General features: G+C 62.9%; 1 protein-coding gene across 1 annotated transcript in view; it reads left to right on the top strand.

Annotated features, from left to right (window-relative positions):
- The window catches only part of CCDC187 (coiled-coil domain containing 187), a 54,089-nt gene that overhangs the window by 6,241 nt on the left and 20,511 nt on the right, over positions 1–27,337 (top strand). The window contains exons 5-12 of the mRNA XM_036854200.1: positions 9,905–10,410; positions 10,862–10,960; positions 13,277–13,372; positions 16,738–16,872; positions 17,426–18,567; positions 18,789–18,874; positions 22,120–22,682; positions 23,014–23,101. Coding sequence (XP_036710095.1) covers positions 9,905–10,410; positions 10,862–10,960; positions 13,277–13,372; positions 16,738–16,872; positions 17,426–18,567; positions 18,789–18,874; positions 22,120–22,682; positions 23,014–23,101 — 2,715 coding nt within the window. The remainder of the gene's footprint in view (positions 1–9,904; positions 10,411–10,861; positions 10,961–13,276; positions 13,373–16,737; positions 16,873–17,425; positions 18,568–18,788; positions 18,875–22,119; positions 22,683–23,013; positions 23,102–27,337) is intronic.

The following is a 27,337-nucleotide window of genomic DNA, read 5'->3' as shown; positions in this document are numbered from 1 at the left end:
GAGGAGGCGAGGCCCCAGCCCCCAACCCTCCCCTGCCCTCAGACACCGTCACCCCCAGGCAGGCCTGGAGGGGGGACGTGCCGCCCCCAAGTCAGGCTGGAGCTGCAGGAGTGCAGAGCCGTGTCGAGGGAGGACGGAGGGCACTCAGGGGACGTGCGGCCACTTCCCGGGGAGGAGGGGAGGGCAGGGAAGGCAGAAGGCAGGGTGCCGAGCTCAGGGGTGCCCGGCACCGGGAAGCAGTGTTGGGAAGGCCTGGGGGCACGGGACTCTGGGCAGAGCGGGAGGCGGCCAGCTGTTCAGGGCACGCTGGGCCCTGGAAGCCCTACCACAGGTGTTCTCAAGAGGTGCTATGCACCCCTTGCCCTTCCCCGCCGGCCCACGTCTGGACTTGCCGCCCGGGAGGCGTGAGGCACAAAGCAGGCGTGCAGCCGGAGGAGCTGCCTGCCTCAGCGGGGTCCCTGAGCAATGTCCATCTGTCTGTCCAGCAGCGATGAAGTGAAAGGAGAGCAGGAGAGTGGGACCACACTCCTGCCAGCCTGGCCCACACACCCACGGGGGTCTCCTCCCTGAGCCTCTCTGCCCAGTGGTTCCCAGCCTAGGCAGCTGAAGGTTGCCATGGAAACCCTGCATCCTCTTCTGTGCCCTCTCCTGGCCCTTCTGCTCTGCCAGCAGCCTCCTCTCCCAGGCCTGTGTGTCCTCAGCCCAGGGTTAAAAAGGGCAGGGTGGTAGGACCATTTTCATGGGTTGATCCTTCACAGTTGCCCTGGGACAAGGACAGTGGGTCCTTTCCCTAATTTCCGAGTCATCTGGTCAGTCCCTTGGGGAGAGGGAAGGACCCTGGGGAGGCTGAACCCTGAGGCCGTGGATGGTTTTCAGGTTGCCCTGGGTGTGAGGCCTCTGTGTCTGTGGTCCTAATTAATCCAGGGGCGATGGTTGAGGTGTACAGGGACGGCAGCCTTAATGGAGCAAAGCACGTGAGGCCCTAGGGAGCCCCCAGTCGGAAGAGTACCTGACCCTCCTGCCCCTCCCTGTGGTTGGCACTGCCTTCCCTCCTTCAGACCGCGAATCTCCCAGGATGGGAGCATGGACATTTCCCAAAATAGCTGTGTCTGGCCCCAGGTAGCTGAGCGGGGAAGCAACAGGAAGGAAGGAGGGGGGGTGCTGGGGCATCCCTCCCCAGATACGGGGCCCCAGGCCCCAGGGTCCCTGCAAGGCTGGTCAAAGCTCAGAATTAGGGCAAGGAGCCACTGTGAACCATCAAAAAGCCCCTTTGTGACCGGGTGGCCCGACTGGGCCCAGCTTGTGGTGGGCATTCCCTGCCATGTCATGTCTGGAGCCTGGCGGGGCATCTGTCTCAGGGCCCAGTAGGCATGTCTCTTAGTCAGCTCAAGCCGGGTAACAAAACACCACCAACTGGACGGCTTAAACAACAGACATTTATTTCTCACAGGCCTGGAGGCTGGACGTCCAGGATCAAGGCACCAGCAGATTTGGTTCCGGTGAGGAATTCTCGGCTTGCAGGTGGCCGCCTTCTCGCTGTGTCCTCACGTGGCCTTTCCTCTGTGCGTGCACATGGGGGCCAGGAGACAGAGTGTGAGCTCTCTTGTGTTTCCTCTTATTAGGACACCAATCCTATCGGATCAGCCCCCCTTCTCCATGACCTCATTTAACCGTAATTACTTCTTTATTCCAAATACAGCCACACGGGACCTTAGGGCTCAACATATGGATCTGGGAAGGACACACATATTCAGGCCACAACAGGGTGAAACTCTTCCTCCGATGGTGTGGACTCCATGCAGAGCCCGGGGCCTGGGCCATGACTCTCCCTCCCTCTGGGCTCGCCCCCAACCCCACAAGCCTTGCCCATCACAGATGCGGGCAATGCCAGCCTGCCTGCTGGGGGCCCTTTCCTGCTCTGGGTAGCCCTCCACGCTGGCGGCCTTCTGCGTCACCGGGGAAATGGCCAGAGCACATCCCTAGGCGTGGGCTGTGCTGCCTCCAGAACCCGAGAGGCTTGCCAGGCATGGTGCTTCCCTGTTCCCGGCAGGAGGTGAAAGATGCAACCACCTGGCCTTTGCTTGGAGGGCACGCCCGGGGACACCCCCCTCCCCTGGACCTCTAGAATGTTCACGGTGTGGCAGGTCTTGCAATCTTTCCGAGTCCTGGCTGTTCTATCTGCTGCCGCTGGAGGCCGCCCTCTGGAGAGCACGTGTCACCCCGCGTCTTGTCCGGCCAGCCCAGCGGCATCGCGCCCCTGATGAGCTGGGTCCTTGTGATGCATGTGGCTCAGGGCAGGGAGTCAGACACAGCCCCAGACAGCCCTGCAGTAGGTGCCGTGTGCATCCCACGTAGAGAACGCCGTCTGTCTCTGAAGGGGAGGGAGGCTGCACCACACCGCAGGGCCTCGTGTCCCTGGGGCCACGTCACCCTGCCCTGGAGGCTGCGGTCGGGCTCCACGACCTACTCCCTTTCAGCAGGGACTGGGCTGGAGAATGAAGCGGAGGTATGCTGGGGACCAGCCCCCCCGCATCCTTCGGATCCTCCAGGAGGGCACCCGTCTCCCCGTCCCCCTACCCTGGAGGTGATGCTGCTTTTGCTTTACTCTCTGGGCCATGGAGGGGAGACATTTCATACCCTTAACCTTCCCGCCATGGTCACAACAATAGCTCTTACCCCATAGACCACGGATCCCACGTGGGGTTTGTGAATTCTACATCCGCACACTGCGGAGGGGACCACCAAGGGGTCTGTGACCCAGCGGACCCGCTCTAAGCTGGACCTCGGGCGGAACTCTGTTCACTGCCTGTCTGACGGGGTTCCCTGGGCCTCAGTGTCAACCGTGGCCCTGTGTCCTGATGTCTGTACCATGTCTGCCATTCCCTGTCCCAGTGCAGCTACCTCAGGTGCCTCTGGGGAAGGCCTCTTACGTTTGTCAGAGTAAATTAAGGCGGAGGGTGACTGCCCCGATAGAAATGCCACAGTCCCTGGCGTGGGTTTTGGCCCTGAGCCAGTTTTCAGACCTGGAACCTGTGGGCTGAAGAGGTGGCCCGGCGGCCAGGAAAGTTGTCTCAGTGTTTGCATTGATGCATTTCCTTTTAACAAAGAAAAAAATTAACGTGTTTTCAGTCGTGGTGCTTTTTGGATCTGAAGTCCGCATCTCAGAATTCCAGCGGGGGGTGTTCTGCACAGGCCGCTCAGGGCAGCGACCAGACAGCGGGACCCGCCAGGGGGGTGCCAAACGCCTGGGGGCTGAGTCTGGACAGCGGATGCACTGCTGCCGCCCCCTGGAAGTGTTGGGGTCTTTGTTGGTCGACTTGGGGCTCTTTGTAGGCTCCAGCCACCGTGTCCAGCCCTCAGGCCAGGTGGAGTCTCCCCACCTCTCCGGCATCGATGGACAAAGCCAACCTGTGTACACACCTGAGCCCATCCATCTTCAGGTGCCAGATACCTCCTGGCTCATGGCGGCCGAGGCAGGCCCAGGCAGGGGTGCAGCGCTCCCGCACCACACCTGCCGACCGCAGGGGTCGGCGCCCTGTGGACCCTCTGGCCCAGGGTCCCAGCCACCTCCAGTGTGGTCTTTCATGGAGGGTCCAGCTCCAGTCCGAGGTGACCTTTCCAGGTGCCTGGCTCTCCCGGGACAGCATCCAGCAATTCCCCAGGGGCTGAGGGCCTGCTGCCCCCCCCATACCACCTCCGGGGGGCAGACATACCCCTGAGTATTTAAGAGGCCAGGCTGCTCTGTCTCCGTCCCTAAATCCAAACTTCCTGAACACCAAGAGGAGTTTCTTCGCAAAAGACTGTTTTTCTAGAGTTTTTTTGGGGAGGGACGTAACTATGGGGGTGGGGTGGTGGCAGGAGCAGCAAAGGCCTGTGGGACAGTCCCCTGGCACCCCCGTAGGGGGCTGGCTCCCCCTCCATGATGGGGACAGGGCGCCACCTGCTGGTGCGGCCCCATAGCCAGCTAAGTTGGTGGCTGGGAAGACCGGATGTTTATGGGGCAGCCCCCGGGACCCCTGGGCACCCGCCCTGCCCCCCTCCCCCGCAGGCCTGTGGTTGGAGCTGGATGGGGGGGACAGGGGGCGGGGGGGAACAGCACGCTCTTCCCCACACTCACCAGCAGCCTTAGTTGGAAAACCAGTGTAAGGGCCACAGGAAAGCGCCACCTCCCGTTGCTCGGCCGAGGCTGCCACGCCGACCCCAGGACGCGAGGCGCTTTGCGGTTTGTGAGTTTGGTGTAACTGGACCACGCGGCGCTCTGTGCCTGCACACACGTCCCCCACCCCGACCCACGCACACCGCCCACCCGGTCTCCACGCCTGGAGGGCTGCTCTGGAGGTGTGAGCTGTCCCAGTGACACACGCCTCACGTCCGGTGTCAGAAGGGATGGCACTCGTCCACCTCCAGGCCCCCTGCCCCCAGCCCCCAGAGCCCCGGTGCGGGGTGCGGGTTCTGGGGAGGAGGGCGAAAGCGGGGCTCTGGGCAGTTCCTCGTGCCGTAGGGAGGGTGCCCCATGTGTGTACCTCCGCTCGGGTGGGGCTTTGGTGCAGGTGAGGCCCCTGGCGCCTGGCACGGGTCCTGCAGGCTCCCAGCAGCCTGGAGGAGGAGCCCGCACCGTCAGAGGGACGCCGGGGGTTTCTTTGGCAACGTCGGGGCGGGCCTCTCCCCGCCTGACCTCCCCGGACCTGGAGGCCTGGGTGCCCGGGTCCTGGCGCTCTGCTTGCCACTGGCCTTTGAGCCATAGCTGCCGCCCCGCACCCTCCCACGGACGGGGAGGCCTGGAGCCCTGCAGCGGGTGAGTCCTCTGGGGTCCCTGCCTGAGCCCTGCCCGGCCTCCCCAGGCGCTTCCTGCGGGCTTGGCTGAGCCCAGAGCAGTCACCCTCCTCAGCCCTGCCCCCCTTGGGAGGGGTCTTCCTGCCTGAGGGCCCCCTCTGAGGACTTGGGACCTCCTGGGGGCAAAGCCATGCTGGGTGTGTCATGTCCCCAGGCTCCTTTCCCAGGGCTGCCGGGTGTTCCTAATTTGGGGGGCCAGGGCCGAGGGTGGGACTCTGCTCCGCGTTGTGCGACAGTGGGCAAGGTGACAGGGCCAGGTCACCTGGGGGACGTACTGGGCCTGTGTGTGTGTGTGTGCTGTGTGTCTGTGTGTCTGTGTGGTGTTGTTTGTGCGTGTCTGTGTGTGTGGTGTATCTATGTGTGTGTAGTGTGTTATTTGTGTGTGTGTGTCTAGTGTGTGTAGTGTGTGTGTGTGTCTCTGTGTGTGTGTGTGCACGGCAGGTATCAAAGGGCAAGCGTGTGTCTCTGAGCAGCAGGGCGCAAGTGCCCAGGTGCCCTTGCCGTCTGCACGTCACTTCCCCGATGTGCCCGGAGCCTGGGTCAGCCTTGGGACGGCTTCCTCTGGCCTCTCAGCCCCTGTGCCCCTTGGGCCCCGGCTGCCTTGTGGCTTCTGGGCGAGGTCTGCTCCGCTGGAGACTCTCAGTGTGGCCGGGGCTGGCGTGGGTGTGTCCCCTGCGGGGCCGCTGCTTCCCCAGGGCTGCGTCTGGCAGGTGCCATGCCAACGTCCAGGCCTGTGCCAGCTGTTGTCGCTGCTGCCTCCTCTGTGGTTTCTGACCCTGGGGCCCCGGAGGCTGTGAGCAGGGTGGTCCAACTGTCCCCAGCCTGCTCAAGCCTGCTCAGGGCTGGCTGTCCTAGGGACACGGTGGGGAGAGTAAACAGTGTGGCTGATTAGAGCAGAGCGAGGGCCGCGTCCAGGAGGCGGGAGTCCCTCCCCACCTGCGTCCCCACCCGACCCACCAGCCAGCCCGGCCACTTCTCACGGTGCAGCGGCTGCGGGTGCGGTGGATGGCATGCCAGGCCCCAGGCCAGGTGGCAGGGAGGGACAGAAACGACTGCCCTGGTGGGTCACCACTCTCTGGCCTCACGGTGCAGGTGTATCATGGGGGCCTGGGCTGGGCCGGGTGGGAACAGAGGTGCCCGGCTCTCATTTCTCAGTCTGTGCCCAACCCAGGGGGCACCGAGTACCAGGTGTCTCCTGACCCTCTCGAGAACCCTGCCAAGTGGGGGCTACTGTTGCGCCCACTTTCCTGATGAGCAAACTGAACGACCTGCCCGAGGTCACTGGCAAGCACCTGGCATGTCTGGAGTCACGGCTCTACCTCTGCGTCCACCACGTGCCGGGCAGGGGGGCACAGGCCGCTCGGTTTGCTCTTCATGCAGCCCCTCCCAGCCGAGAAGCCCGTCCCTTGTGACCCCTCTCAGACCTGGCCAAGCTTGGTGTGGCCCCGGGGACCCACGGGTGCTGTGTCTCCCGGCCCTGGGGGTGTGGCCGGCTGTGAAGACCCCCGCCCCCCGGCTTCCAACCCTGCCGGGCCCAGGACACGAGGCTGGGGCTGAACCCGAGGAGCGGAGCTGGACTCCTCCCGCAGGACCCCTCCCGCAGGACCGTGGGCGGGACAGCTGAGATGGGATCCCCACGCCTCCCCCTGCCCCGACTGTGCTGGGGGCTCCCGAAGCCAAAGGCATCTGCACACAGGCCACCCCATCCCCCAGCGGTCCCCACCCCGTGGGGGGCAGAGGGACGGGGCCCCACTCACGGGGAGCTGAGGGGACTTTCTCAGAGAGTGGCATCAGGCCGGCACAAGCCAGGGAGGGCATCAGGACAGGGCGCTGCGTGTGCCACACCCGCTGGCGGGGGCCTCGGTCCTCACGGGCCTGTGGCTCTGGGCTCAGCTGCGATGCTGCCGGGTGGGCGGGCCTGCATGGGGCTGCTCCTCGCCCCTGGCCGTGGCCCCCGCCCAGCAGCCTTCTCGGAGCCTCGCAGAAGGCGACCCAGGCGGGAGCTGACACTGCCACTCGCGGCCACCCGGCTGCAGCCCAGAGCCAAGCCCAGCGGCCGCTGCAGCCGGGCAGGGGCGACAGGAGTTGGGGTCCTGGGCAGGGAGGCCGTTGGGTTTGTTTCCAAGTTCGCCACGCACTTGTTTTCATGATTTTGCTTTTATCGCCAGTAGAGGGTTTAAGCTGACAGCCCCGTCATGTTTATGACGTGGCTTCTTCCTGGAGGAGGAGGTGTCCTTGACCCCTGGGGGCAGCTGAGGCCCTGCTAAAGGGAACAGAGGGCCACCAGGCCCAGCCGTCAGGAGAAACTTCTTGCGTCTAGGCTCCGGCTGCTTCTGCTGAGCATGCCCCTTGCCCTCTGCCCTCAGGGGAGGAGGGCTGGAGAGCCCAGAGGACCCTGGCAGGACACCCCTCCAGGACCCCAACTGATGGGGGAGGCTGAGGGTGTGGCGGGGAGGAAGGCCTTCAGTAAAGGGGCCAGGCCTCTGCTTCGGAGCGTGACCCTGCGGCAGCAGCGCAGGCGGGGTCCTTTCGCGGGGTGATGGGCCTGGGCTCTCACTCTTGCCAAGGCCGCCCAGGGATTCTGCCCCGGGGTCGGGGGCTCTTTGTGAACGGAGGAGGCGGAGCTGTCTCTGGGCGCCCCCTCCCCTATCCAGGCTCTGGGGGCCGTGTGGGGGACGCCCTGGTCGTTCCTTATGATGTCGCCCCACCCCCGAGGGGAGCGGAAGGGGGCCGTGTGCGCGGCACAGCGCAGGCGCACACTGCTGCCTGCAGCTCTCCGGGGAGGGGCCGCCTTCCCGCGCGGCCCCAGGTCAGCTCCCTGGGAGACCAGCCGCTTGCAAACGTCCTAAAGAAACACACGGGTGGGACCTGCTCCGTTTCAGCCTCGCCGGGCCAGGTGCCCAGTGGAGCGGGCGAGCCCAGGCAGGGCGGGGCTCCAGGCCAGGAGGACGGGGCAGGGCCGGATGGCGGTCGCGGTGCTGCCGGCAGGGGGACCTGGCCGCAGAGGTACGGCGTCCGTCTGGGCCACCAGGTGTGGTTGAGGGCCCTGGAGCCGGAGGCTGGATCTGGGGTCCTGCTGGCTCTGTGCCCGCCTCACCCCGGCCCCAACTACAGGGGAGGCTGCGCGGGGGTGGAGGGGGCACCTCACATTCCAGGCAGGGTCTGTCCGGGGCGACTCCCCCTCCTGCTGGCCGCTAAACGTGGGGCTGTGTCGCAGTGACCAGAGCCCCGCCCTGCGCGCTGCCCAGACGGCAGTGTCTGCAGGTGTCCCCGGTTCCCCAGGATGGGTCCTTTAGAAGGAGCCTCAAGGACGGCTCTCCATTCTCCATGCCCGCCTGGAATTAGGGGGTCCTTTGCTGCAGACCCGCCTTTCTCTGGGCCCCCCCACCCCCGCCGCCGCTCTGGAAGGAGTGCCTTTAGGGCAATTCCTAAAATGAATGAGTGTTCCTAACCATCTCAGCCCCTCCCTGAGGGCCACTCCGCAGGGCCCTCCTGGGGGAGTGAACTCACCAGAGGCTCACAAGACCCAGAGGCAGGGTGGGGTGAGGCCTCTGGTCGCCCAAGGTTACCCTGCCAGCTGGGGCGGAGCTGGAGGAGGAACCAGCTCTCCTCCTCGGGGGACCACGCTGAGCCCAGGGCCAGCAGATGGCAGTGGCCGCGTCCCCCTCACCGCACTGCCCTGCCGGGGCGGTCGAGCAGGTGATAGGAAGCCCACTGGAGCTGGACAGGTTGGCATGCTCTCCTGGCGCTCAGGCCTCTCCAGCCTCTATCTCTGTGGTCGAAGGGGTGCACTGAGCACGTGCCAGGGAGAGCGGGAAGCCGCCGCCCACTTCCCCCGACCAGTCCCCACAAGCCGAAGCGTCAGGGCCGGAGCGCTCAGCCCCTCGTCCATCTGCTGGGGACGTGGCCCAGGCTGGCTCCTCTCTCCCGCACCCGGACTCCCAGGCTGACCCCACCCGGAACTGAACCTTGAGCCGGACACCAGCCTGGGGCTGAGCCCACCCCTGCCCCTGCTCATCCCCGCCCCCAGGCCCTCACGTCGTCCCTACTCCAGCCCAGGCCTAGCCTGACCCCCAGCCCTGGGCAGCTCACTCACCACGCACGGCAGCCATTGGCCCCGGCGCCCTGGGAGGACTGGAGTAGGGGGGCTGCCTGGAGCCCCAGCGGGGGACTGAAGGCCCTGGCTCTCTGTCACCGAGTGACACGGGGTTATTATGCTGTCACAGGGCCCTCCGGAATTCTCACCCCCTGCTGAGAGGCAGTGCGTTGGGAAGGCCCCAGGCTTCTGCCAGCCCAGGGCCCTGCAGCCCACTGTGCCCACCCAGTTTCCATAACCGTCCTGAGGGTTTCCATCATGGGCCAGGGGACCAGGACAGACCGGCATCCGGAGCTGGGCAGGAGCCAGCTTGCCTTGAGTGAGGATGGATGCCGGGCTGTAGACCACGGGGCTGCCCTGTGAGAGCACCCTCTGACCCCAGGGCAGGTGGTGATGGGGGTTCACTGGCTCCACCCTTGCTCCCGGCCGTGCTGCCGTGTCATCCTTGGTCATGGGGAGGCCGCCCACCTGCCCGGGGAAAATGATCCAGCCCCGCCCCAAAGATAGATAGAGGCAGTGCCCTCTCTCCCTTGGGGCCCCAGGGAGACCAGCCGTTGGGAAGGCCAGCGCCAAGTCCAGGTAGTGTCTGTGCCGACTTGGGTGCATGTGTCAGCACACAAGGGCCGAGGCACTGCTGGGGAGGTGGCCACGCCTTCCTGGAGCGCAGCCAAGTTGGTGTGAGGAGCGAGGACCTGGGCCGGATTGCCTCTGCTGCGTGCCATCCCCCAGAGCCTGTACATGAGGCTGATGTAGTGCCCACCTCAAAGGGGTGTGGTCGGGATCCGAGAGAGAACGTCGCAGCACTGCCACCAATGGGGGGGTACTTTTTATTGGCACCTCCCACCTTTCTCAGTCTGAGACAGGAAAATGGGGAGTGAGAGGGCGCTGGAGACAGTGGGGGTGCATGTGAGATGTTTTGCTCAGCACCACCACGTCTCCGCACCTGACAGGCTGTGTCTGCCTCTCTCTCCCAAGGGAACACAAGCTCCATCTGCCTGCAGCCGAGGATGAAGTCATGGCTGCTGTGAGGTGGCCTGAGCCCTCCCAGCAGGCAGGCGCCCAGCGGGGATCTCCCCACGTGGCCTGGTCTGACTACCCCAAGGAGCCCGGCCCCCGGGGGAAGGCCTGTAGCCTGCTGGTGTGGCTGACAGATGAGGAGGCCAAGGATGGGGACAGCTCGGTGTCATCGGGCCGCCTCTCCGGCTCCTCGGGGGGCCATGAGTCATGCACACCTCCCCACGGGACCTGGAAGGAGAGGACCCCCCAGGTGCTGGGGCCCCCGCAGCAACCCAGGGAGAGCACTCCCCGGCTGGAGCAGCTGAGGGACAAGATCCGGGCCCAGGCACGGTGGCAGGCGAGCCGCACCTCCCTGGGCACCTCGGCATCCGCCAGCACCTCATATCTCTACAAAGCCCCCACGCCAGCCCCCCGGAGGAAGGCCCGAAAGCCGACAAACCCCGCTCCAGCCCTGGCCTACCCAGGTCAGTGGCAGCTTTCCCTGGCGAGGGACAGGCAGGGGGCGGGGGGAGAGGGCTGAGGTTGGGCTGCTGCAGTCCGGGCTGTGCTGGGCATGTGGGTGGCCCCGCCTGGGCTGGTGGCCAACTGGGGAGGCCGGTGCAGCATGCCCCGTGGCCCTGAGAGGGTCTCGGAGCCTGGGAAGCCAAGAGGAGGTAGAGTCCTCCCGGGGATGGGGGTGCATCTGGGGTGGGTGGAAGCCAGAGGGATGGTGGATGGAAGGGCAGGTGCAGGGGGCCTGGAGGGCATGCGGGAGACGTGGAAGAGACTGGTCCCTGGGGGGACTGTGCCCTCAGGCTTGGGCATCAAGGCCATGTTTAAAGGCTTTTGAGCGGCTGCCAAACGGGGACCTTTCCCTGGACATTTCTTCACGGACTCTCTGTCCTCACAATTCTCCTTCTTTTCACTCTGCTCCAGGCTCAAGCATCTTGAGCGGGGCTGAAAGTGGAGTCGAAGACAAGGCAACACCTGGCCAGGGGCATGAGGCCTCCAGGGTCTCCCAGCGGCAGGCCTCAGGTGAGTGGCTCTGCTGCCAGCCATCCTGGCATCCCCCCACCACTGCCCCCACTGGACACTCAGGCCCAGGTGTGGGTGGCACGGTTCTGGAGCCAGCACTCTCCAGGCAGCTTCTCTCTCACTCTGTGCGATTGTCTCTATTAGCTTCCCACTCACAGAGGAGGACACTGAGGGTCAGAGAGGACCCCAGCCATGAAGGGGCCAAGCAGGGATTTGAAGCCAGCCCGCCATTCTCTGGAGCCTGATTTCTAACCATCAGGGAAGGAATCCAAGCAGGCCCTGCAGGGCAGGCTGGGGCTCAAAGGGCAGGGGGGCTGGGCAGGGGTGTCTCTTTGCTGAGCTCTCCTGCACAGAATAGGTGAGGTCTTCCCTGCATGGTCACATGCCGGGCCTGAGGTCCTTCAGGCTCCTGGGCTCGCTGTTCCATTTTGCAGGCAGGAGGCACTGCCTGCCTGTCCCCCAGATGGCCTTGGCCTGCCCGTGCTGAAGGGTCGGCAGTGGGTTGACAGACTTCCAGACGGGTTAGGAAGGGTCCCGGGGCCCAGGGAACCCCTAGACTTTGGCTGACTCATTCACTCGACAGACAGGAGGGGTGAGGATGGAGAGGCGGGCCGGAGCCACTCCCAGCGGGGGAGGGCAGCAGCATTAAGGAACCTTGGCATCCCCGGCAGCCGGGTGCTTGGAGGGATTTTTAGGCAGGGGGGCCATGGAGGGTTTGGGCGTTGGTGGGCTCGCTGTGTGTGCAGGGTGGGCACTGGGTGGAGCAGGTGTCTCTACAGTCCAGCAGGATTCTGGAGACCACAGGAAGCAGGGGAGAGGGCTCCGGAGCAAGGGTCAGGCTGTCCTGGAGGCCTGAGGCTTTTGGGGTCTCCAGCCAGGGTTTTGCATGGGGCTGTTAGGGGAGAATGAGGGAGACCGTTGCCTATTCCAGCGGCACCGCGGTGACCAGGGTGGAACAAAGGCTGGTCGACACTTGAGTCGGGACCCTCTGGGTGGCAGCTACAGACTCGTTGCCGGTCTGTCCCAGCCAGATGTGCAAGCCAAGCACAGCCCTAGGTGGGGTGCAAGGGGCCGGCCCAAGTGCAGCCAAGGGGCAGAACCCTCTCCCTGAGCCCAGCTCTGGCCTGACTGGGCACCGGCAGCTCCCCCGGAAGCGGGGCGCCCGCCCATCCCCATTCCAGCTGTGACTCAGGCGGAACGCCCCTGTCTCTCTCCTCGGGGACAGGGGGCCCCGATGACCTCAGCTCATCCAGCACGTCATTCTCCCTGTCCCCACGTGCAGGGGCCCATCAGCCAAACTCAGGACCTGGCCACTGGTCACTCAGGGGCCTCAGTGCCCAGTGTCATCAGTCACCAGCTCCCCCCTGGAACCCTCTGGAAGCAGGGTATGGGGCAGGGCCTGGCTCTTTTTTTTTTTATTGTGGTAAAATACACATAACGTAAAGTTTACCATTTTAACCGTGTTTAAGTACAAAGTTTCTTTGTTTCTTTGGGTTCGACTCCTCTAGGACTTCATATGAGCGAAATCCTATAGGGTTTGTCCTTTCGTGTGGGCCTGGGTCTTGAGGCCCCTCCTGCCAGTGGGGTTGAGTGCTGAGGATGGAGGGACGGGCCGAGGCCGGGACCCAGCTGCACCGCAGAGGCCTGGAGAGTCCCTCGGGAGAGACTTTCCCCGTGCTCCCCAGGCCCCTGGGGACGCGGTGGGCCGGGCCCAGCTCTCACACGGTCACTGGCTGGTTGGCTTTTTGGTGCTTCCGAGACGCAGCGTCCACCCAGCGGTGGACAAAGACGAACGAGGCCAAACAGAGCAGGGCCGGGCGCCCACACTGGCCCTCGGGCAGCCGGTCCACTCCAGTCGGCCTCTGTGCCTTCTGTGGGACTTGGATCTCCTGTCCCCGCCTGTCCAGCGGGGGCGGATCCCACTGTGCAAAGGCCCCTCTGGGTCTAGCGCTCACTCCTCCTCTCCCTGAGGAGCCCACGTCCCATCTGGCTGGCTGCCCCGCTATGGCTTCGTCCGTGGGCCTGTTCAGTCATTTATTCATTCAACAAACATGAGTGCTGTGGGCCGGCCCCGAGCTGGGTGCAGGGGACGGAGATGGGAGGCTACGGCTGTGCTCGGGGGCTCTCGGGACGTGTGTCCAGTCGAGGCTGCGAGGGCGGGTGAGGTGAGCCCAGCCCGCGGGGGACTGCCCGGGGGGGTCCCATGCAGAGGGCCGTGAGGGGACAGCCAGGGGCCCCGCGAGCAGGCAGATCCCGTGTGTTGCATTGCGACTCAACCTTCTCTCCCTTCCTTCCGTCTGTCTCCTCTCTCTGAAGCTCCACGGGAAAAAACCAAAAGGATGAAAAGTAGTTCTTGCAAAAGAGAGAAGACCCCCAAGCTGCCCGCCCCTAGGAGAGCTGCCAAAGACACAGGTAGGGTTGGCCCATTCAGGGCCAGGCAGGGCGTGGGGACAGGAGGTTACGATCCAGGCTCAGGAGGTGGGCACATGGCTTGTTCCTGGAGCCAGGATGGCTGGTGCAGCGCTGGCTCCGCCTCGGAAAGGCGGGCGTGAAGCAGGGGGGCATGTGAGCTGGTGGTGGACAGATGGGCTTGCTTTCTCGTGACTCGGTGTTGCTGGCTGAGCTGGGGCCGTTTTGCTGCCGTCGGTGGTGGGAAGCATGTCTGTGGTCTGTCTGTCCACAGACTCCAGGCAGTGAGGCCGGGTTGCCTGTTTCCCCTGGGGTGCCCAGTGGTGGGAAAGGCTGGGCGACGTCCACTTCCCTTAGAGACGTGTCGGCTGCCTGTGACCCAGGAGAGGTCTGTTAGGGGTCTTGGTGATGCTGGGCCAGGCTCGCAGAGGAATTCCTAATTCAGTTGTCTTTTCCTGAGGGCTGGGTGGGGTGTTGGCGTCCAGCAAAGACCCAGCTGCCCAGCCTGGTAGGTTCGTGGAGCTCGTGGGGTGCACGCGCTGCATGTGGGTGTGTGGGGAACAGAGGGGATGGCATTCCTCCGGGGCCTTCGTTCAGCATGTTCTGGGCCGGGGAGGAGTGGCCTCGCTCAGTGCCGGACTCTGTCCGAGTGTGCCATGCACTCAAGCGACGGTAGCTCACGTGACCCTCACAGCTCTCCTCGAAGGCAGGTGGGCTCACTCCCATTTTGTAGATGAGGAAACTGAGGCTCAGAGAGGTTCAACAGCCTGCCCAGGACCACACAGGCGAGCCGGGGTTGGGCCCTGACAGCTCCAGGCCTGTGCCCCCTACCTGAGAGAGCCCAGCTGTGTGTACCTGGGCCCACGCCGGGGCACCTTCTCCAGGCCCACCCTCAGGGCCTGGGCTCTGGGACCACTGTACCACGGGCTTCGGAGACACCAGCCAGAGCCCCCTGGTTGGAGAAAGCCCTGGGAGGCTGAGGTCGGCTCTGTGGGGCCCCTGGTCTCGGAGGCAGCAGCACTGGGGGTCGAGCTGTTCCTGAGCATCTCTGTGCCTCAGTTTCCCCAGGGTATGAGATCACAGTCCTGGACGGGAGTGGGCCATGTGGGCAGGCCGACGGTGCCAGCAGGAGGAGTACCTGTCCTCCTTCTCTGGCTGGAGGTGGGCCCTGAGTGAGGTGGGGACGTGTCGGGAAAACCTCCACTGGAACCAGAGTGAGGGATGCTGGGAGACATGGAGAAGGTTCCGGAAGGCCACTGAAAAAGCACAAAATATAACAATTTTCTGCATCACGTTCCCCGCCCCGCCCGCCGTTCCTCGGCATTTTGGTTTGTTTTATTTTAATGGCTCCCTTGAAAGATGACTTGCCTTCTGCCTGACACTGGGTCAAAAGGGCATGCCATGGGCCGCATTCATCACCGTAACCGCCGTGTCACCCTGATGGAGATGACCATTAGTTTCTGTCAGTGACGAAGTCACAGCTGGGCTAAGGAGAGATGAGTTTGGGTTCAGAGGTCAGAGCCACAGGACTTGGGAATTGGATGAATTAGAAATTTGCTGTAGTTAACAAAAAATTAAATCACAATAGTTATAAAATATTCATCCATCCAGGCCGCAGGAAAATGAAGCCCGATATTTAATTTCAGATTATAGCACCTCACTTTGCATTTTTTATCATAGATTAGGTCGGCCCTGGAACTTTGACAGGGCACTTGGGGACTTCATCCATTTCCACAGATTAAAAATCCTCTCGTAAAAAAATTAATTGCCATTAAACTGCTCTGTGGAAGAAAAAAATGTGCCCATCAGGACCCATTTATTGACCTGGACCCCTCTGGCGGGCTAATGGGGAAGCCAGTGATGGAGGGGCCTGGGGATGGGGGTGCTGAGAGGGGCCTGGCCAGCAGGTGGCCCCCTCCCTACGTGGTGTGGTCCCTGCCTAGGGCCCCGACCAAGGGAGTGAGGCCATTTTTGTGCAGTGCAGCAGCTTTAGGGACCAGGACGCAGGACCCTCTCTGGGGAGGCCAACCCCCCAGGTCCCACTCATAGGTCACATGTGGCAGGTGGGCAGTCCGGACTCAGCCCTGGTCAGCAGAATCCTGACCTTTCTGGGCAACTCCTGTGGTGAGGGCGACTGCTTCGCTTTTGCATCCTCGTGGCCTTGTGGGGAGGTGCTTACAGATGGCGAAACTGAGGCTCGGGGAAGTTGTCACTTGCCCAAGGCCGGTGGCTAGGCAGGAGGAGCTGGGATTTAAACCCAGGTCTGGGACTCCTGAGACCTCACTCTTACCTTCCGGTGTCACCAGGGGCCTGGGGCAGAGGGCATGGTCTCAGGGAGGGGCAAACGAGGGTGCCTTACAGCAGAGACCACCCACCGATCACACCCTGCCCCCTCGACACAGCACCCTTCCCAGCCCAGACCAGGAGGGACTTCAGCCATTGGCGTGAAGATGGAGCTCCCGCAAGGGGAAGGGCGGTACAGAGACACGGCCCGAGGCCACCCCTCAAGAAGTACCCCCCCCCAGGCCACGACCACACCCCCTGTAAGCCGCGCCCCTGGAACAGCCCTGCGGGACACACCCTTCCCTGGGCTGGCTCTCCCTCCCCCAGAGGTGCAGGCTGTGTAAGAGTGTGAGCTTACACGTGTCTGTGTGAGCTCAAGGCCGGCGCTGCCTCTGCCAGGGCCCTTGTGGATGGGTTTGTTATGATGGTGGGACTGCTATTGGCATTTGGTGAGCGTAACTTGGGATTATGAAGTGAAACCTTGATGAATGATGTTTATTATGTGACAGCATTTATTAAAGAAAGCTGGTTTGTGTTTGGGATGGGGTGGCTGTTTGTTTCCACGCTCTCCGGGACCGCTTGTCCTGCCAACCTGACTGTCTTCCTTGAGTCCCCTCCCCTATCCCCGCCGAGTCTCACCAGTTTAAAAACAAATTAATTTCCTCTGGCTCAGGGCAAATGATCAGCTATAACATCGCCTTCCCCCTCGCCCTGTGTGAGCCCTGCTTGTGCTGGTGACTATCGTTACTACTGGCCAGCCTTTACTGAGCGTGTGCGGTGTTCCTGGGCCTGTGTTGAATGTTTTACAGACAAGTCTGAAGGGAGCACGTTTTATTACCCCCAAGGGTCAGAGAAATCAGGGCACGTTTCAAGGTCATCCTGGGACTCAGCCCTGCCAGGATGCTGGCTAATGGCCGGGGGTGTGACCCAATCCCCAGAGTGGCCTGGACCCGAGGGTTTTCACCCCATCCCCTCTGGGAGCATGTGAATTGGTCTCCTGGGTCTGCGTGGAGTCGCCAGCCTCCCCGTCTGGCCAGCATCGGAGGGCCCTGGGCACCTGGCTGTGTGTGCGTTTTCTCTTTAAGATTCTGAGTTGGCTGGTGTTTACGCTTGGAGAAAAGGACAAGCTCTGGTGAGGGTGCTGCTTGGGCCCCCTCCTTCCCTCCCTAGGCTTCAGAGCAAGGGACCCTCAAGAGACTGGGCCTCCACCGCGGAATTAGGTATCTTGTGCCTCTGCCTCGGCTCTGCTCTGCTTGGTGTGGCATCTGGAGTGTGGGCCGGAGGGAGAGACGCCCAGGAAGCAGTGGCATTGGGGTGCGGGCCCGGCACCTCTCTCCCAGCGACCCGTCAGACGCCCTCCAAACCCCCCACCAGAGGGGGACTTTGGGGAGTCGCTACGTTTAAAAGCCCAGGAAAAGGACTTCTGTCCCTGAGAGGCACCCTTTCGGCTCCCAGAAGGCAGGGTGGGGCCACCAGGCTTTCCTGACTCAGGGACTGCAGGACGGGAGCCACAGCAGCTCCCAGGAGACGTGTCACCTCCCCCCGCGCCCCCCCCCCACTTAGTTTTCACCACATTCAGAGGGGGTGGCTCTGTGCCAGGTGCCCAGGCTCAGCCTCGAGTCACCCCGACATGGCACCTGCCCCCAGAGGACTCTGTGAGTGGGTGATGGGCGCAGAACCAAGAGGGGGGCCTCAGGGAGGGGGGAGGGGCCGGCTCTGCTCCTCCTGCAGCCCCGCAGCTCTGGCCACCCCTGCGACTGCCTGTCTTTGCAGGACACGGCAAGAAGCTTGGAGCTGGTGAGAGTCCCCCTGTCCGCCCCCGGCTGCCTAGATCGACCTCTGTCCGCAGCGACCCGCAGGTGTCAGCCAGCGCTCCCCACCTGGCTTCCTGCCAGCAGCCCGGGACCATCCAGGCTGCTATGGCCATCCTTCGAGACCTCCGCCAGCAAATCCAGGCCAGGCTGGAGCTGGCCCAGGACCGCCACCCAAGGCGAGGGCTGGAGCTGCGGGACCTGGCGGGGAGGAGGTGGCAGAGCCCCTGGAAGCCCCCAGACTCGCGGGGCTCCTGGAAGAGCCCTCGGGCCGTGATGGAGGGGGTGCCTGCCTCCAAGAGGGCTGGGAGCCTGCCCACGGTGCCGAGCTGGAGCACCTTGGCCAGGTGGGAGTCCTGTCCGCAGAGGACCTGGGCGGCCCAAGGACGAGATCCCTCCTTCCGGGGGCCCGGGAGCCCCACGGAAAGGCTGAACTCCTTCCCGCAGCGGCCCTGGAGCACCTCGGCCAGGCGGGCCTCCTGTCCACAGAAGACCTGGGCGGCCCAAGGACGGGACCGCTCCTTCCGGAGGCCCGGGAGCCCCCCTGAAAGATGGGGCCCCTTCCTGCAGCGGCCCTGGAGCACCTCGTCCGGGCAGGCCTGGGGTCTGCAGAGGGCCTGGACCGCTTGTGAAGACCGGCAGGCCCCTGCCCGAAGGCCATGGAGCCCTCTGGAAAGGCCGAGCCCTCCCACCTGGCGTCCCTGGAGCGCCGCCTTCACGCAGGGGGCCAGCCCCCTGTGCCAGGGCAGGGGTCCACTTCTGACCCCCTCGGGGGAGAAACTCGCCTGGCCAAGGCCCAGCCAGGATGCCCTTTGGAACATCCCTGGGAAGGAGAATGAGGTGCGACCCCCGCCGCCCTGCCCGAAGCCCCGAGGGCCCCTGGGCCCCCTCCATGGCTCCGAGTCCCTGCGGGAGTTCATGCGCCAGAAGACGGCGGCCTGGCGGCAGCAGACCCTAAAGAAAAAGGCCTCTGCCACGCAAGCGCTGGAGCTCAGAAACCAGAGGCTGCAGGGCGTCTACAGGAAGCAGAGGGAGGCCGTCCCCGTGGTCTCCCAGACGACGCCCGGCATCGTGACCTTCGTCCCGCATTCTGCACAGTCCAGGGTATGTGCCAGCTCAGCCACCGAGCTCCCCCGGGGTCCCCTGGCTGTGGCAGGGCTCTGCAGGGACCCCACTGCCTCTGTCTCTGTCCCCAAAGAGGGGACTCCTGAGGGACCCAGCCTGAGACCCTTGTGGAGGCCGGGGCCAGCTCTGAGGCTGAGACAGGGCTTGGGGTCTTCTGGTCCAGCCTGGGGCTCGGACGACGTCCTTCTCCTCTGCTTTAGGGCCTGGAAGCCGCCGGAGCGCCTGTGCTGCAGTGGAGCAGGGTGACTTCCGGCATGGTGCTGGGGGACCAGGAGGCCCCGGGCAGGTGGGTGTGCAGGGGCCGGGACTGCACTTCCTGGGGGGGCTCTCCCGGGCGGGGGGTCGGTTCCCTCCATCCAGAGCTGCACGGAGCCTGTGATCAGGGCTGTGTTAGTTTTCGCTGAGGTGAGATTCCCATCACGTTAAGTTAACCTTTATAAAGAAAACTATTCAGTGGCATTTGGCACATTCACAATATTGTGTAACCACCATTTCCATCTAGTCCCCAAAAACATTTCATCACCCTGAAAGGAAACCCGTCCCCATTGGCAGTCACTCCCCATCCCTCCCCTGAGCCACGGGCTGTCCCCAGTCTGCTGTCCGTGTGTATGGATTCACCTGTTCTGATGTCTCGTGTCAGTAGAATCCTATAGCATGGGGCCTTTGTGCCTGGCTTCTTTCCCTGAGCGAGTTTTCTAAGTTCATCCATGTTGCAGCCTGTGTCAGGACTTCCTTCCTTGTTATGGCCGAGTAATATTCCACTGTACAATCTCCCACATTTTGCTTACCCATGGGGCAGCTGATGGACTTGTGGGCTGCTGTGAGTGAAATGTCTGAGCACCTGTTTTCAGCTCTCTGGTGCACGCACCCAGGAGTGGCACTGCCGGGTCATGTGGTAACTCCATATTTAACTGGTGGAGGAAGTGCCAGGCTGTTTTCGGCAGTGGCCGCACTGTTTTGCATTCCCAGAGCAGTGCACGAGAAATCCAGTTTCTCCCTGTCTTCGCCAACGCTTATTTTCTGGGTTTGTTTTCTTTTCCCTTGCTTTCGTTTTTGCTTTGTTTTCACTGCCGTGTGTTTTCATTTCTCTGGGGCAACCGTCCAGGAGGCCGCTCCCCGAGCAGCATCTTGAAGTGCAGGGTGGGAGACCTTCCCCCACTTTGCTGGGGGGATTGAGCGTCCAGGCTCCCTAGAGGCTGGCCTTCCCAGCGCTTGCCCTAGCGGGGAAGGGCTCCAGGGAGTGCCCCGTGGGCTTCAGGCCGGTGCCAGCCACTTCCCGGCCACCTGCCCAATGAAGGAGGGGGAACTCACAGCCAGGCTCCTAGGGTATCATCCGCCCATGGCTAGGGGGAGGAGCTGGCCCAGAGGCTAAGGCCGGGGGTCCCCACAAGATGCCGCCCACCGGGAGCTTCCTGCCCTGGGCTCGCTCTGAACCTGGCTCCTGGATGGGTCTTTGGCGGTCAGAGTTCTGGGAGGGGGCTTTGGGCTGAACCCTTTGGAGCTCAGCGCCCACCCCTCTTTGCAGCCCCTCGACCCCCCACCCATCCACCTCAGTGGGATGGACACCCTGCCCTGGCCCCTGGTTCCTGGAAGTCTCCCTCTCCGGATCCCTTTTGTTTCATTTGCCTTTAAAGTGCGCATTTCTCCCCAAGATTCCAGGTCCACAGGTCCTAGGTGTGCAGCTCCGTGAATGCTCGCACGCTGAGCACACGTGTAACCTGCACTGGGGCTGAGAAACCGCTCACACCCGAGGGCAGCCCTGCGCCGTGGGAAATGCCGGCAGGGGCTCCTGGCTGTCCGGCTCCTTCTGCTGGACACGATGCTGGAGGGGGCGCTATCTCTGTGCTGGGGGGGGCTATCTCTGTGGTGGAGGGGGGGCTATCTCTGTGCTGGGGGGGCTATCTCTGTGGTGGAGGGGGGGCTATCTCTGTGGTGGAGGGGGGCTATCTCTGTGCTGGAGAGGGGGCTATCTCTGTGGTGGGGGGGGGCTATCTCTGTGCTGGAGGAGGCTGCAGGTCCTTCATCGTGCTTCACTCTGTCCTTTTTTTTTTTTTTCCACTTAAAAAAATTGTGGTAAAATACACATGACAAAATTGTAAAATTTTGTTAAGATCGTAAAATCTTAAGCAGTTTTAAGCGCACAGTTCAGGGGCATTACGTACATTCACACTGCTGTGCAAACATCACTACCATCATCTCCAGGACTTTCTCATCTTCCCAAACAGAAACTCTGTCCCCGTGAAACACTCGCTCCCCATCCCCACCCCCCAGCCCCAGGCCCCACCGTCCTACTTTCTGTCTCTATGAACCTGATTCCTTCTGGGACCCTTTTGTGACTGGCCTATTTCACTCAGCACGATATCCTCAAGGTTCATCCATGTTGTAGCCTATTTCAGAATTTCTTTCCTTTTTAAGGCTGAATGATATTCCATTGTATGGGTGGACCACACCTTGTTTATCCATTCATCTGTTGATGGACACCTGGGTTGCTTCTACCTTTTGGTTGTGAATGGTGTTGCTGTGAACATAGGTATGCAAACATCTCTTCAAGCCCCTACTTCCAATTCTTTGCGATATACACCCAGAATTAGAATTGCTGGGTCATATGAGAATTCTATGTTTACTTTTTGAGGAACCTCCATACCGTTTTCCATAGCAGCTACACCATTTTATATTCCACCAACTGTGCACGAGGCTTCCAACTTCTCCACATCCCTGTCAACACTTGTTCTTTTCTTTTTCTTTAATAGTGCCCATCCTAAAGGGTGTAAGGTGGTATCTCATTGTGGCTTTTTAAAAATTTATTTATTTATTTATTTTTATTTATTTATTTGGCTGCACGGGGTCTTAGTTGCAGCACGCGGGATCTTTAGTTCCGGCATGCGGGATCTAGTTCCCCGACCAGGGATCGAACCCGGGCTCCCTGCATTGGGAGCATGGAGTCTTAACCACTGGACCACCAGGGAAGTCCCTCATTGTGGCTTTGATTTGCATTTCCCTAATGATCAGTGATGTTTAGCATCTTTTCACGTGCTTCTTGGCCATTTGTGTGTCTTCTTTGGAGAAATCTCTATTCAAGTCCTTTGCCTGTTTTTTCATCAAGTTATTTGGGTTTTTGTTGTTGTTGAGTTGTAGGATATATACTCGGGAGTAATCTCTGATCAGATCTGGGTTTGTAAATGTTTTCTCTCATTCTGTAGGCTGTCTTTTCATTCTGTTGATTGGGTCTTTTGATGCATATAAGTTTTTAATTTTGAAGTAGCCCGGTTTATCTATTTTTTTCTTTTGTTACCAGTGCTTTTGGTGCCATATCCAAGAAATCATTGCCAACCGTCCTTCTTCTTTCTAACAGCCACGTGTGGTCTGTCCTATGGATGCACCATAATCACCCCCTGGTCATAAACAGACGCAGTGAATAGACTCTGGGCCTGGCACGGAAGCTGCCGCTATGGGCATCCCCGCACACGCGTGTTTCCCACGCTCCTGGAGAGGGTGCCCTAGGGCTGACCCTCTTCCCCTCTCTCCCTGCAGCTTCTGCCTGTGTTTGAACAGAGCCTTGAGCCCGGCTGAGACTCTGGAGGTGGGAGGCCCCCGAGATGGCTGGGAGGGCGCCCCCCTGCTGACGTCGGCCAGTTCTTCCCTGGGCCCCCTGCAACTCCAGGACCTGACCACCCACTACCCAAGCCCGGGGCTGTGCATCTACCTGGACCCCGAGGAGTCCGAGCGCCTGGGCACGCCGGGCCCCCTGCACTTCCGGTACAAGCAGGCCCGGCTGCAGGCCCTGGAGACCATGGCCAACATCCTGAAGCAGCGAATCGACGTCCTCACCGACAGGCTGCACAGGTCCGAGGCGACAGACGCACCGGGGGGGCCCGTCCCAGGCCCGCCGCCCTCGAGCTCCAGCACGCCAGCCTGCCCCGGAGCCCTGGTGCCCAACGTGGGCGGAGGGGCACCCTGGGACTGGGCGGGCATGCGGGCCGGGCCGCTTCTCTCCACCACCTGCTTCCCGGACACTGAGGCGCTGCCCGGGAGCCCTGGCTGGGAACGGCCGCAGAGCGTGAGCCCAAGGGGCCACCAGGCCAGCAAGCCCCAAGGTAGGGCCGGCCCCGGGGCCGCAGATGACCACTTGCCCCGTCGGTGGCCGGGGGACCCCACTTTCTCCCTGCCTCTGGGTTTCTTCTCCTGAAAGGGGTGGGGGTACAATGACAAGACCACAGAAGTTGTCCCTCTGCAGCTGTTGTCACCATCTTGCCTCTGGCTGGGGGAGGGGTGGGGTCCGGTCCTGAGCCTGACGTGCCCACCACCTCTCTGCCCTGCCTCCTGCAGAGGGGCAAGAAAGCAGGACCAGGGTCCCTCCTGCCAGGGGGGTGGGGGCCCCGTCCTCACTCCCCACCAACCAGCACACCGGTGCCCGTCTCTCCAAAGGTTTCGTGGAGGATGGGCGCTCGGAGCTGGACAAGAGGCTGGCGAGAAACGTGGCTTCCTTCCAGGCCCTCAGCCCCTTCGCAGGCAGGTAAACCTGGGCACCGCTCTTGAGCAGCCTTGTGTCCCCAGGGTGGGTGCCACCGGCCCGTGACGGAGCCCGTAACAGGTCCAGTGACATGGCTCCTGACCAGTCCGGGGAGAGGTGCTGGCCTCGGGCGCCTCTGGCGGGGCTGTGCCCAGTGGGCCATGTGGAAACACTCGGCCAGGCGTCCCCGTGTGGTTGGCAGGCTGGTTGTGTCTGGGGGACACGGAGACAGGCAGCCCTCCACCCGGGTCGGTGGCCCATGTCGAGTTCTCAGGACCACCCCTCCACAGCCCCTTGCACCTTCTCGTGACTTCTGTCTCCAGCACTGGCCTCCTCTGGGGTCATTCACACAGGTCCCTTTGCACGGGCCCAGTTACAGACAGATGGCCGGCCCAGGGCAGGGGCACTGGGGGCCAGCCCAGCCTGGGTCTGCAGTGTGGCCTCAGTAGCCACCACCCAGGGCCAGCCGCTCTCCTGGGGACCCTCTGCTGTTCCGGCCCTCACCCCAGGCCCCCAGAGTCTCGGCCGGCCTCCCCCTGAGGTCCAGCTGCTGTCCTCTCTGCCCTCCAGCTCATTTCCCCCCAGCAGCCAGTGTCCCCGCTCTGTACCCCCAGCCCCTCTAGGAGGGGGGAGTCCTCCAGCCCGGGGCAGGTTCTGTCCACGAGGGCTCCAAAGGTTGGGCTGCGCGGGGGAGCTGCTTTCTTGTCATCTGGCCTTCCCTGAGCAGCTGTGGCCCCCAGTCTTCCCAGGATTCGGGGACATGCTTGTCTCCTTCTGCAAGGACGCACCCCTCTCCCGCCCCAAGAACTGTTCCTTCTGCCACATCGCCCGCCCGCCTGCCCAGGGGCTCCTGCAGGCGCGGGTCCCCGTCCAGTCCTCCTCACCTGCCACTGGTGCCCTGCTGGTGCCCTGCTGGTCCCCAGCCCCACCCACCTCCTTCCCTGGCACCCGCACCAGGAGGTTGTCAGACACCCCTGGCCCCCTCCCCTCTCCGTCCTGGGGCTGAAGCACCGCGGGGCAGCCGTCCCTGCCTGGTCCCCAGGCAAGCCCTCCCTGCTTGCCCTCTCACCTTGTGCGGCCACACGTCCTCGTCCTCCGGGACTCCAGGCTCAACAGCTCAGACCCGGGGCGGGGGAGGGGGTTCCAGAGGAGGACAGGCCAGTGGGTGGTCTCCAGGAGGCTGGCCTTGCTCGTTGTCAGTATCGGCCGGAACCCACTGGGAGGGATGCCAGGGGCTCCTCGCCACCCACTTCACCCCGTCTCTCCTGGGCTTGCTGCCCTCCTACGTGGGGCTGCCCTAGGGCCTCCGGGGGTCAGTGCAGATCCCAGGTCTGTGCTTAAAGCTGGTGACCTTGAGCACATTCACGGCCCCCCCCACCAGCCTCAGAGTCCCCCCCTTGGAGATGGGGGGTGGCCCCGAATCCGTCCTGATTCCCCCAACCCTGCCTCACCCTCCCTCCCCTCCCCCAGCCCCTCCCCTGCCCAGCCTCAGTGCAGTTACTGGAACTGAATTGTTGCCACCAGTAGGGGTCAGCATTGGGCTGGACTTCACGTCCTCTGCACCTACCCGCCCCCTCCTGCTGCCCGTCTAGAGCTTGAGAAGGGGAGACGGGTGGGAGAATTCTCCAGAGGTTAATTTCGGTGCCCTAGGCTCTAAGGCGGACAGCCTACAGCTGTGTGTCCCGCTGCTGGACAGCCAGCAAGGTCCCGGGGGCTCAGGCCCAGAAGGTGCCAAAGCCGAGGGGGTGTCCGGGACCTTCCCACCAGCGGCACTGCGTCTCCCTCCCCACCTCAGCCTGACCAGGCGGGGAGAGACAGGAGGAGGTGGAAATCATTCAGAGCCGTGCCCTGGATGGCCCAGCACCCTTGGAGCCCAGGGGTCAGGGCCCAGGGGCTGGCTGGGCCTCTCAGGCCTCCAGAAGGCACCTGGCCCGGCCCAGTCTTCTAAACTAGAGTCTCCACTCACTGCTTCACGGGGCTGTTTTACGGCCGTGCCTCTGGTCACCTCCCTCGCTGCCGAGTGAGTCCAAGGATGCAGGTCACAGCTCTCCTCTCCAGGGCCTGGCCCGTCCTGCCGCCTCTCAGGCCAGTTCCTGAGTCGGGGTGGGTCTCCTCCACCGAGTCCTTTCCCTGCTGGGGCCACAGTGCTCAGTGGCCGGGTGGGGGCCAAGCTTGTTACCAGCATCACGTGGTGAGGACACCAGGGCTTCCCACCCCCCATGGGGCTTGGGCCCCTCACACCCAGTCCACCCCGGCATCTCTGGAAGGAAGGACAGAGGAGTGTGTGCCCCAGCTGTGTGCTTGCAGCAACCCTGAGGGATGTGTGCTCATCCCCATTTTACAGATGGGGAAGCTGAGGCTGGCAGAGGAGAATTGACCTTGCCCAGGGTCACGTAGCCTGGGGGAGGACAAGCCAAGTTTCAGACCCAGGGCATGGACTCCAGAGCCCCCAGTTTTTCTGCTACACCCGTTCCCTGGCCAGTGGTTCTCAAACTGTTCCCTGGGAACTCGTTAGAAATGCAGAGTGCCCGGCCCATCCCAGCCTGCCTGAATCTGATATGCTGGGGGTGGGCCCAGTGATCAGGCGATTCTGATGCTCGCTGAAGTTTGAGAACCACTGCCCTAGAGAATCTAGACCAGTGGTCAGCAAGCCACAGCCCCCTAGACCCGCCGCTGGTCTTTGTAAATAAAGTTTTATTGGCACACAGCCATGCTCATCATTTACATAACGAGTGTGGCTGCTTTCCTGCTACAAAGGCAGAGCTGAGTGGTTTCCACGGAGACAGAGACCGTGTGGCCTGCAAAGCCTGAACACTGACGGTCTGTCCCTCTGTGGGAAATGCTTGCCATCCCTGCTCTAGACAATTGAGGGAGAAGGGCTTGTGGACTGATGGCATTCCCTTTAAGCAGCCTTGGAGGACCAGCTCCTTCCTGCCCTTTGTTGATCCCAGGTGGGGGTTATTGCATCCTAAGTTCTGGGTTGGGAAGGAGGGAGCTAGAGAGTCCCCCTGTCTCCATGACTACGCATTCCTGCAGCAGCCCCTGCTGCCACTGCCTCCAGGAACCCACCCCTGACCATCGGAGCCCGAGGTCAGTGCTCCTGCCCCAGCATCCCTGGGGTCATCCCAGGATCAGCCCCTGGGCCCAGCCCTCGCCTCCTCAACATCTCTTGTCTGGGCCCCGGGCCGCTCCCTCGTCCTGGAGCAGTCTTTTCACGCCACCTCCCCGGCAGGACCGTGAGCTGTAGGGTAGGGGCGGGGTGGTGGGTCACCTGGGAAGCATGGCAGGTGCTCAGCGAACACCTGTGGGGCTGGAGGAGGGCCCGTCTCCATGGTGCGCAGGTGTGGCCGGTGTCTTTAGTCACTCAAGGGCATCCTGGGTCACTGGGTGCAGGAGGGACAGCCACGTGTGCTGATGAGACGTGAAGTGAGGCGGGCTGTCGGCACCGCTCGCCCGAGCCCGGCACACACACCTGGGCTGCACACTCATCTGTGCCCCGAGCCCCTAATCCGGGCAGCTGCAGCCCACCTGTGCCCGGCGGCTCTCCCACCCCACCTGGGCTGCTGCCCTCTCGGGGGGCCCAAGGCCACGCCTTCCTCCTTCTCCTGTGGCGGACGTGCTGGGCAGCCCCGGGTGAGGCTGAGCTCGCCCTGATGGAGGGCAGGTCTCTGAGTCTGACTGGACCCGTTTGACCCCGGCCTCCTTGGTCATCCGGCCGGCTCAGGCCCCTCTGTGGACAGGGCGGCACTGCCGGCACGAGAAGGTGGTGCTGAGGCTGAGAGCTAAGATGTGGGCCCTGCTCCACTCCGGGCCTGGCGGACGGTCCTCCTTAGCAGATGGCCGAGGGGGCAGAGACAGAGGACATGCCCCATGCCCGTCACTGCCAGAGCAGCCGCTTTGCAGGAGCAGACCCCAGGCAGGCGAGGGCTTTTGGGCAAAGGGCGCTCTGATGCTGGCCCCAGCACCGATGGTGACCGTGGACGCCGAGCGCTCCTGCTGGGCGCTGGTCCCCCCGGGTCCGAGTACAGAGCCCTGAGTCGCCGCTCACAGACCAGGCCCTGCCGAGCTGGGAGATCCTGAGGGTGTGGGCATCTACAGGCCCCGCCTGCTCGCCACTGCCCTCCTGGCCCTCTGGTCCCGGGTCCATCCCGCCTTTGGCCCTTGGGTCTCCCTGGACACTGGGTCTGCAGGAGCCCAGATTACCACCCCGCGCCCCCCAGCCCTCAGCTGTCTCCTGCC

This window comes from Balaenoptera musculus, chromosome 6 (assembly GCF_009873245.2).
Source record: "Balaenoptera musculus isolate JJ_BM4_2016_0621 chromosome 6, mBalMus1.pri.v3, whole genome shotgun sequence".
In the NCBI taxonomy this organism is placed as follows: domain Eukaryota; kingdom Metazoa; phylum Chordata; class Mammalia; order Artiodactyla; family Balaenopteridae; genus Balaenoptera; species Balaenoptera musculus.
This window is presented reverse-complemented; position numbering and strand designations above follow the sequence as displayed.